The 10,178-nt window shown below is 58.3% G+C and overlaps 2 protein-coding genes across 2 annotated transcripts in view; one reads left to right on the top strand and one right to left on the bottom strand.

Annotated features, from left to right (window-relative positions):
• Nucleotides 1-10,178, top strand: part of LOC113205099 (protein slit) — a 201,566-nt gene that overhangs the window by 177,352 nt on the left and 14,036 nt on the right. The window contains exons 10-17 of the mRNA XM_052265162.1: nucleotides 292-363; nucleotides 451-522; nucleotides 618-689; nucleotides 982-1,053; nucleotides 6,952-7,115; nucleotides 8,690-8,840; nucleotides 9,063-9,209; nucleotides 9,528-9,599. Of these exons, the coding sequence (XP_052121122.1) occupies nucleotides 292-363; nucleotides 451-522; nucleotides 618-689; nucleotides 982-1,053; nucleotides 6,952-7,115; nucleotides 8,690-8,840; nucleotides 9,063-9,209; nucleotides 9,528-9,599 (822 nt within the window). The remainder of the gene's footprint in view (nucleotides 1-291; nucleotides 364-450; nucleotides 523-617; nucleotides 690-981; nucleotides 1,054-6,951; nucleotides 7,116-8,689; nucleotides 8,841-9,062; nucleotides 9,210-9,527; nucleotides 9,600-10,178) is intronic.
• LOC113205100 (cytochrome P450 4C1-like) lies at nucleotides 4,587-6,822 on the bottom strand. The gene is made up of 5 exons (XM_026420566.2): nucleotides 6,600-6,822; nucleotides 6,299-6,499; nucleotides 5,824-6,209; nucleotides 5,272-5,599; nucleotides 4,587-5,181 (listed from the first exon to the last, which is right to left on the bottom strand). Exons 1-5 carry the CDS (start codon nucleotides 6,699-6,701, stop codon nucleotides 4,645-4,647), a joined length of 1,554 nt encoding a protein of 517 aa, XP_026276351.1. The 5' UTR covers nucleotides 6,702-6,822; the 3' UTR covers nucleotides 4,587-4,644.

The following is a 10,178-nucleotide window of genomic DNA, read 5'->3' as shown; positions in this document are numbered from 1 at the left end:
CCCTCTCTCTCTCTCCCTCTCTCTGCAGTTCGATCGCAGCCTCCCGGTCCTTTATCCTACGCTGTACGCGTCACTGAGCGCGCTCGCTCGCGGCTCTGTTCGTGCGTAAGCGCGGGGTAGGTGGTCGGGGGAACGCTTGAGGACTATCGAGAATCCTTTGCCGGTGTTTACCGTTCCCCGCCTTCCTCTCCTCAAAGTTGACGAGAGGTCGGTCGTGCCTGCAGGGCCTGTGCCACTGATATTGTCATTTACATGTAAGTGACTTGCATTTTTTGCTTTTTGCTTTTTTAGTGACTTAAGCAACAACCAGATCGGCAAGATGGCCCCAGACGCCTTCCAGGGACTCAAGGCGCTGACTTCTCTGTAAGATCTCTTATTCTTTACTACTCTTCTCGAGAAATGAAAATACCATTTTAGAAAATCTAATTGTGTATTATGTGTCGATGACAGGGTTTTGTACGGTAATAAAATTGCGGACCTTCCAAAGGGCATCTTCCACGGACTCGCAAATCTTGCGTTGCTGTAAGAATCTGTTCACATTATGCGGCGTTTTGTTGTCTGTTTGAGTGTATGATCGTATGTACTTATTCCTCCGAATTTATCTCTTTCTGTGCCAGGCTTTTGAACGCTAACGAAATCTCCTGCGTCCGCAAGGACACTTTCCGTGACTTGCACAGTCTCAACCTACTGTAAGAACAACGACCATATCAATTTTATAACATTTCCTACCCTGGAAAAGCAAAGGTGCTATATAACATCTTTGAAGGTTGCTACTGCATCAGTACCTTTGTAAAGGCACTAAAATTGCTAAAAATAGCACATTTGGAGGCCGCAGTAGCGCCTTTGTATTTCACTTACGTCTCTAAAAATGGGATTAGACAACACCATTGTTTTTCCAGTGTGCGCTTTGAAAATATTTTTTTTAAACCGACAAAAACAACAACAACTAATGATTAACGTCCTGCTCTTCTCGCTGTCCAGGTCGCTGTACGACAACAACATCCAGTCCATCGCCAACGGAACCTTCGACCCCATGAAGAGCATCCAGACGCTGTAAGTATAGGGTTGGAAGCCCTGGAAAGTTTCCGGAAAATGTCAGAAATTTTTTGGGGAAAATGAAAAATTTCCCAGACCGGTAATTTTCCGTTATTTTCCGGAAAATGTTGTAAATTTTTTTAACCCTAACTGTAAGTACGTATGATATCGCGCTCGACGTAGCAGTGAAGGGCCTCTTTAGTCGCGTCGCCGAAGCCTCTGCATCCTGACCGCGCGCTCGCGTCCCAACTCTCTCCGCCGGGCCGACAACTTCCCCCTGCTGCTGCTGCAGTTCGTCCTTCTCTCAAAGCAAAAGCGCGGCGCTCGCTGCCTCTGTGCCGCCCGTGCGACGCGCGCCCGAACTTGTTCCGGTTGGCGCAGGAGGGCGGACCTCTCGACTTCCGGTCGGAAGGAAGCTCAGAGCGGGCGGCGTCTGCTGCTGCTGCTCCTGCCACGGCAAGAAGAGCCCCAAAGTTGTCTCCCTCCGCGGCGGAGAGAGTCCCGAGGGCGGCGGGAATATAGTTGGTGGACACAGCCTGAAATGTCGTTCGTTCATAAAAGGAACACTCACAGGGCTTTTTCCTGCGACAAAAATATTTAGCTGACAGTGACTACGTTTTTTGATTAGAGTCAGACAAATCGAGAAATGAAAGAGGAAGCTCTTCCCCAAAAATCATCGGCGACGCACGCGGAGGGTCTGTGAGGCGCAAACCCAATTCAGGACGCGTTGAACCTTTCAGTGGGTACTTCCTTGTCGAGCGCTTGCCTGCATGTGGCCCAGGTGGCTTCCGGTGTGAAGAAGTATAGCATCCCGTATTCACCAGTGCGGGTAAATAAGGGTCTGACACCTCTACAAGTCGCGTACGACGATTTTTATCAGTCCTGATAGACCCCGTCGACCCTTGAGAGAAACCCAGAGAACTTTGCTCTTTGCCAAATAAACCGGAAACTCAAAGTGTTTGAATGTCGCACACCTTCTCACGGCGAGGGTACTGTGCGTTCGCTGCTCCCCCCACTCCTCCGGCAGGCGAGTCGGGCGAGCCGCCGGAGCCGGCGGTCAGTCCGCATGGAACGCGCTATTTTTCTATAGCTATCTCTCTCGCACGCGACAGTTATCGAGGCGACAGTTATCGAGAGTCCACTGTAGCGCCGGGCAACAGCAGGCGACGACCACGGCTACGCCTCGCTGGACGTCAAGTCAATTTGTGGAAGCTTTGGGCCCTAATTTTGCGCCACAGGCAAGGAGCTTGACAAAAGCTCGTCGACCTAGACCAAAGTGCGCGCACGGGCCGCGCCAGATGCCTCTTGCTGATCAGGTTCGACGCGTCACAGCGTCGCCCCGCGTCGCCGGCCCTGGCGCTCACAAAGGCCCTCCTCAAAACCTGATAAGCGGCTGTCGGGCAAGTCAAACAAGGCGTCGTCGGCGTCAGCGCGCAGTACGACTCGCGAGTCGGCCGCGTCCTCATCATGGCGTTCCTCCTCGTCGTGGTCCTCGCCTGCTGTTGCCCGGCGCTGGTGCGGGCCGACCTGCCCGTCGTGGACATGGCCGTGGCCCCCGAGGCCAGGAGCGCGGCGGCCCTGCTCTCGCCGTTCCTGGAGTCGCAGGGGGCCACCCTCTGCGTCGTGGGCAGCACGCGCTGGACCGCCGCCTTCCTCCGGGGGCTGTCCGCTCACGTCCCCCGGGTGCAGATGCCCATCCGGTTGGTGTTGGACGACGACCTCCACCCGAGGCTGCAGCACACCCTGTCGACGTCGCTCAATGCACTGCTCGTCCACACGGAGGGACCCGAGGAGCTCCTGGCTGCCATGAGCGGGTACGGCGCGTTTTTCCTAAGGCGGACCTTGTTCTGGACCTCGGTGTCCTCCCCCCAGGAGGACGGCGTGCTGCGGCGCGTCTCTAAAGTCCCGCTGGTCGCGCCCTGGCTCGGGGCGTACCAGGACAGGCTCGCCCTCACCTCGCCCAACGGCAGCACCGTTCTGTACAGGCTGGACTGCCGTTCTTTCGCCGCCTGCTCAGACAAGGAGGTGACCATCACGATGGTGGACGAGTGGTCGCCCTTGCAGGGCTGGCGCAGGCAGGCCGCCGTGTTCAACGAGTTCTGCAGCGGCTGGCGTCCGGGACGAGGCGGGCGCCTCGACGTGGTGCTGCTACCGTCCAGACAGTTGACGTCGACGTCTCCGATCCAAGAGCTGGCGAAGACGGTCGTGCGATTGGCGACAAGGCTGGGCCGGGGGGGTCCACGAATGATAAATATAACAGAATCAGATTACTATAGATTGTTGAAAGGTCTCGAAGGGTGCCGTTTAGACGCCATGCTGACAGACGTGAACGTGATGATCAGACCCACGTTTCGGGAGGCGAGCTTCGTCAACGACATGGCGATGGTGGAGGTCGTTGCGATTGTGCCTGCCGGCTTTGGGGCCGGCGTGGGCGTGCTGGAAGCGGTCACGATCGAGTTCACAGCGGGTCTGTGGTGCGCCACGGGGCTGGCGTTGTTGAGCACGGCGGCCGTCTTCGCGTGCGCCCGGCGGCGGCAGGACGTCAGCGGCGCGGTGCTGCAGGCGCTGGCCCCGGTACTGGGGCAGGCGACGCCGCCACCCGCCCCGCCCCGGCCCATGCTGGCCGCCTGGCTGCTCGCCTGTGTCGTGCTGACCGCCGCCTACCAGGGCCTGCTGCTTGGCAAGCTGTCCTCGGCCGTCCCCCGGCGCGACCTAGAGAGCCTCCAAGACCTCGAGGACAGCGGGCTGCCTGTCCACATGTACTCCGTCCTGTTCTTGCGCGCGTCGAGGCAGCGCTTGCTGCCCGTCGCTCTGGTCGAGCGGACCAGGATATTGTTTCACCGGGACATAAGCACGGCCATCGACACCGTCGCCACCGCGCGCAACTGCGCAGTAGTCGTCTTTATGGACATGAACATCGAGAACATCATACGTCCCTACACGATCCCGCCCAAGCAGGTGCACGTCATCCGGCTAAACCACTCTGCCGTGAGGGCGATCGGCATGGCCACGAAGGGGTCCCCGTTGGAGCGGCCCCTGGTCCGGGCGCTGGCGCGCGTGGAGGCGGCAGGGCTGCTGGCGCGCTGGCGCAGCGCCGAGCACGAGCGCGAGCGGCTATTCTACGCGAGGAAGCTGGTGTCGCTGCAGGGGCCGCGGCCGCTGACGCTGTGGCAGCTGGGGCCGGCCCTGGTCGTGCTGGGCGCGGGCCAGGTCTCGGGTGCGGTCGTCTTTGCCCTCGAGCTGCTGTGCGCCCGGTGGTGGCAGGCTAGGGCAGCAGGGCGCACGACAAGGCCTGGCCTTACTTGACCTAACCCGGGCCCGTGATTTCCATCCAAACTACACCCAGAAACCAATCCGTGTTACGATCGACTATAACCAAATGTAATGATATTTCACTGCGAATTCACCTCGGAAGTGTAATGCTAAATTTGTTTTAGGATGCGAGTGTTGGAACATGGAACGAAAATCAAAATCAGGTCAGGGATGTTGCACCCTCAGAAGATGGTTTCTTTGAACCACAAAAATTCAATTGAAAAAGAAAAAAAAAATGATTCCATCATATTGACGGAAACCATTTTCCGAATGTCGATTTGTTTATTATTTGTTTCGCTACGCGGCGGCCACGAGCCTGCTCTGCAGGCGGACGTTGGCGCGGCCGCGGACGCTCATGGTCAGACTGAAGTCGAACTTGACGTCCTCGAGGGTCTCGGGGCTGTCTGCCGCCCGGAGGATCGTGAAGCGGCGCAGCACGCTGGCCGTGACGGTCTTGGCGAGCATGAGCGCGTAGCGCAGGCCGATGCAGTTGCGGGCGCCCGCGCTGAACGGCACGTAGGCGTAGGGGTGGCGGCCGCGGGTGCGCTCGGGCAGGAAGCGGTCCGGGTCGAAGGCCCACGGCTCGTCGAAGTGCTCCTGGAGGCGGTGCGTGCCCGCCGGCACCACGCCGACGAAGCAGCCCTCGGGCACGAAGGTGCCCGTCGGCAGCGTCATGTCCTCGGACGCGACCCGGAAGATGATGGGGATGGGCGGCGCGTAGCGGAGCACCTCGCGCAGCACCCGCTCGGTGTACTCGAGGTGCGGCAGGTCGTCGGCGACGAGGGGCCGGTCCGCGCCCGCCGTCCCGGGCCGTCCGAACACCCCGTCCAGCTCCTGGAGGGCACGGTCAGTGCGAGGGGTACTTCACTATAAATTCAAGCGTCTTTGCTTACATTTTCTGTTTCTGTCGGGTGGTCACCTTACCTCTTGCACCTTGCGCTGCACGTCCGGGAAGTAGGACAGGATGTAGGCCATCAGCGACAGGTAGTCCATGGAGGTGGAGGCGCCCACGAAGAGGAACGTCTTGAGCTCCTCGCGCAGCTCGTCGCTCGAGAGCAGCCCGCCCTCCTTGGAGCGCAGGACGTGGTCTAGGAACGACATGCGGCGCCGGGGCGGCGGCGCCTCCCCGCGCGCCACCTCGGCCGTCTTGTCGGTCAGCACCCGCGACACCATCCGGTTCATGGTCTCGGACGTCCGGAAGAAGGGCTCGGCCTGGTCGCTGAACAGCTTGAAGACGGTATCGTGGTACCACCTGGCGAGGACCATGCCGGGCGTCAAAAGACCCAAGGGATTTTAAATTCCAACATTTATTCGCGGAGAAATTAAGACTATTCCAGAAAAAATGAAATTCTTGCAGAATTTTTTTTAAATTTTTAGGAAAAAATTTAAACGTGTTATAAAAAAACTCTTGAATAAATTTTCAATACATTTTCCAAGAAGAAGGTAATTTCTAAATGCGCGTAGCATGGGCCTCACCACGGCCGCATCGCCCTCCACATCATGAGGTGGCTGGCTTCGTAGAGCACGGCGGAGTCCTTGCCGATGTCGGCGGCCGTGGCCTCGCGGGAGGACAGGACCGTCTGGATGAAGGTGGTACTCGTGAGCCGGCCGAACTCGGCCTGGATGTCGAAGCTGTCGCCGTCGGCGCGCTCGGCCAGGCGCGCCACCAGGATCTCGCTGTTGCGCACGAAGATGGGCACGAAGTCGGAGAGGATGTCGAAGTGCAGCGACGGCGTGATGGCCTTGCGGTGCCGGCGGTGCGTCGGCCCGTTGATGTTGACCAGCCCGACGCCCATGTGCGGGCCCAGCAGGTCGGCGTACAGCTCGGGCTTGCTGGCCAGCGCCGGGTGCGTGCATACGGCCTGCTCGACAAAAGGGGGACGGTGGCGTCATCGGGGACCTCCTCCTTTGGTATCGCGGCCACGGCGCGGTGCCGGCCGATGCAGCTCACCTGCACGTCGTCGGGGTCCATCGCCACGATAAGCACGCGGTTGACGAGGTGCAGGCGCACCGTCTTGCCGTACTTGTCGATGAGGTCGGTGAGCGCCGCTCGCGGGTCCCTGAAGAGCGCGAACAGCGTCGGCACGCAGCCCACGAGCGGCAGCGACGGCGGGCTCGGCACGCCGCGGGTCAGGTAGACGACGCGGGCCACCTGCGCGAGCACACGCGTCATCATGTTACACCGCAGGACGTCGGGGGCGCACCCGAGGACCCGAGGACCGCGACGGACGCGGCGGCGCGCGTATACTCACCGTGGCGGCGCCCTTGACGGCGCGTCGGAGCGCGGCGCGGGCCTCGGCCGACAGCAGCAGCAGGGCGACGCACACCGCCAGCAGGGCGACCAACATCGCCATATCGTGGGTGGAGGGTCGCGTCGAGGAGGCCGAGGTGCGCGCAGAGTGAGGCTGCCGGCGACGAGGCGCGCTCTTTTCTGGCGCCTCTCAAACGAAGTCCCCCTGACGCATGGGCACGTCGCGGCCGTAATTGCAGACGGCAAAGACTTATGCGATTAGCGTTAAACACGCCCGGAGTGCATCACGCCTGTTTTACATACCTCGCTAACTCTGTTTTTTTGTTGTGTTTCTGTCTCTTGTTTCCCACCAGGCACCTGGCGCGCAACCCGTTCATCTGCGACTGCAACCTGCGCTGGCTGGCAGACTACCTGCACCGCCACCCGGTGGAGACCTCGGACGCCAAGTGCGACTCGCCCAAGCGCATGCAGCGCCGCCGGCTAGCCGCCCTCAAGGACGACCAGCTGCAGTGCACGGGTAAGGGGCCGTGGCTCCAGCAGCGCCACGCGGCCACGGCGAGGACGGCGGCGGCGACGACGACGGCGTCCTGGCGGTACCCGGGAGGTAGACACGGCGGCGGCGGCGGGGCGGCGCGCGCGGAACGGCAGGGCCGCGCCCGGTGGTCCGGAGGCCGGAGGCAGACAAGTGGGTGCGAGTGGGGGTGTCGTTCGTCGCGGTGGTGCCGGCTCCGGGGACGGCGCCCGACTGTCGGCCCCGGGTCACCCGGGTTGTGCCCGGCGACAGGCTGGCGCCGGCGCGCCGGGCGACCACGTGTTGCTGGTCCTGCTGCTGCTGCTGCTCCTGCTGCTGCTGCTGCTGCTCGCGGGCGGGCGGGCGGGCGGACGGGCTAGACAGAGTGAAACAGCGGCCTAGAGCGAGGATGTCTTAGGGAGACGTAGGATTGCACAGAACACAAAAAAAATGAACAGATTGGTTCAAAACAGTCCGTTAATAGTCGGCTGACTATTTTTTTTTTCCTAAGGCCTTGTCACAAAAAAAAAATTGTTCTCGATCAGACATCTTCAGCCCTGTCTCCCCGTCGCCGGCCCAGGTTGTATCCGCGTCTGGTCCGACCCGCCCCGCCGCACTGCACATTAACGTCATGAACATCAAAAACGTCACACGAACATCCACACACCCAGAAAAATGGAAAGCTGTAAGCAACCATCGGAACGTGCGTTTACTCCAGGGACAGCCGTGAAGTGGTAGCTGAGGCTGAGGCAACATTAAAATGCACCCGTGAGAACTCGAATATGGTTCCGTATAACTGTATGATTTAAAAAAAAATAAATGTAAACATATTATGGCTGTCTCTGCGGGGTAACCTCACGATGGCTGCTTGAGCCCACCACTTCTCTAGGTGCAGCTTGCCTAACCGCCGCTGTTCCCGCGGGATTCATCTGCATCGCCTCACTGGGCATTCCCTCCAGTCCTGGAAGGGGGGGGGGGAGGAGGGGGGTCGAAACTATACCGCTTATCTCGTACCAGCCGCTCGTCGCGGATCGCGAGCGGGGGCCGAGTGGGTGTGCACGTTGATGGTGTTGTTGAACCGATTCCGATTTAGTTGATAGAGAGGGGGGGGGTGTTTCTTTGCATCGTGCTCGCATTCTGGAGAGGGCGGGGAGGGGGGGGGGTGGGGGCATGGGGGGTTTTGTGTGTGGGGATTCGTGCTACCTTTTATCGCAATCACACACGACATATCGATTCCATCCCCGCATCAATGTGTGCGCTATGACGCTATGAACGTGATCGTGGCTTTGCGTCGGTCGGTGTGCTCTGCTCTGTGTTCTCTCTCTCTCTCTGTCTCTGTCTTTCTCTTTGTCTGTCTCTTTCTTTCTCTGTGTCTCGCTGTCTTTCTGTCTCTTAGTGGGCATGCCGTTTAGCTTCTACCTTTGTCCCCACCCAAGACCGTTCCTCAGGGGAGAACAGCTAGAGCTCTCCTCTTAACCCCGTTCATCAGCCCACTCACTCACTCACTCACTCTTCCGTCGTCACCCTCTCCGACTCGTGTGTCGTGTGTGTCTCACCTCTGTGTCCGTTGCCGCTCGCAGGCGTGGACGAGTACCGCACGAGGCTGGCCGGCGAGTGCGTGGCCGACTCGGCCTGCCCCGCGGACTGCACGTGCGATGGCCCCGTCGTGGACTGCTCCGGGCGCGGCCTCAAGGACATCCCCAAGGACATCCCCGCCTACACATCCGAGCTGTAAGGAATTAATGCAATCATTACTATACTGAATTATTTTTAAAAACATCTTTGACGTACCACAAATAAACAAAATTCCAAAATGTTCAATTTTTTTTTTTTAAGTGTACATTTGTTTTCCTAATCGGCTTATTTTGACCTGAACATGGCTCAGAGCTCATCCAATAATTGTGCCTGCTTTATCAATACTAACGTCGTCCTTTTCTTCCTTCCGCCACCCAGGCTGCTGCAGGGCAACGAGCTCGGGCGCGTCAAGGCTGACGGCATCCTGGCCTCGCTCCCCAACCTGGTCAAGCTGGACCTGTCCAACAACCACATCACGGGCATCGAGCAGCAGGCCTTCCAGGGCAACCCCATGCTGCAGCATCTGTACGCAGTCACTTTTTATGCATTTATTTGTGTATTTTTACACGGGAGAAAATGAGAAGTTGTGTAGCTAAATGATGGATAACCAATTATTTAGCTAGCTAAAAAAATTAGTTGTGTTAAGCTACGTGTCTAAACTTTTAGCTACGTCTATAAACTTAGCTATGGTTGTCTGAATTTTTTTGCTTCAGCTAATTCTTTACCTACATACCTAAATGATTAGTTATCCCCTTGTTCAGCTCTTGTTTAGCTACATAGCTAATCTTTAATATCCACACCTGAATGATTTGCGACTGCATCATCCTCTCTTGTCCACCGCAGGTACCTGTCGGGCAACAGGATGCGCGAGATCCACAACAAGATGTTCGTCGGCCTGTCCAATCTCAAAGTGCTGTAAGTTTCCCTCAGTTGACACTCCGCGTTTTATTATTTACTTTTATTTGTTTCCTCGCCCCGCGGCTCTTTTCATTCAAATCGAGTTTTGTACATGTCGTTCTGGACGGAAAGGGGGGGGGGGGCAGGGGACAAGGTGCTAACACCGTTAACGACCGTTTCTTGTAATTAAAACAGAGGGAGAGTAGAGGGGGCAGAAATATGCTTGGTGGACGCGCGCGAGCAGGGTGGGAGGAATAGGTCGTGAGGAGAAGTAGTAGGAGAGAGAAAAAGAAAAAAAAGGCAATTCAGCAGCGGCCGAAATGGATGACGACACAATTCCCTTCTTCGTCTTTTTTTTTTTTTTTTGTCTGTTTTTCCTGCTTCTCTTCGCGAGGAGTGTCCGTTTCCCTCCCCGGTGCGCGACTTCGACGGTAGTATAAAGTCCGTGGCTCTGACCCCGCCGGGGGCAGGAGCGGGGGCGGGCGGGGGCAGGAAGACGGGAAGCTTCTGCTCCGTGGGGCCTCCGCACCGCTAATCGTGACGGACGACCTCTCCAAGTGGCGTCGAACCCATCTCCCCCCTCCCCTCGCCCTTACC

Source organism: Frankliniella occidentalis, unplaced genomic scaffold (genome assembly GCF_000697945.3).
Source record: "Frankliniella occidentalis isolate FOCC.00 unplaced genomic scaffold, Focc_3.1 Scaffold24, whole genome shotgun sequence".
NCBI lineage: Eukaryota > Metazoa > Arthropoda > Insecta > Thysanoptera > Thripidae > Frankliniella > Frankliniella occidentalis.
Note: the sequence above shows the minus strand (reverse complement) of the source record. Positions and strands in the feature narration are given on the sequence as shown.

Bases quoted from the DNA above. Each gene is read 5' to 3' on its own strand.
- LOC113205100 (XM_026420566.2), bottom strand. From the start codon at position 6,701: ATGGCGATGTTGGTCGCCCTGCTGGCGGTGTGCGTCGCCCTGCTGCTG. The intron at 6,210-6,298 runs GTGAGCTGCATC...TTTGTCGAGCAG, and splicing joins TGGACCCCGACGACGTGCAG to GCCGTATGCACGCACCCGGC. The intron at 5,182-5,271 runs GTAAGGTGACCA...CGTGCCCTCCAG, and splicing joins TGCAGCGCAAGGTGCAAGAG to GAGCTGGACGGGGTGTTCGG.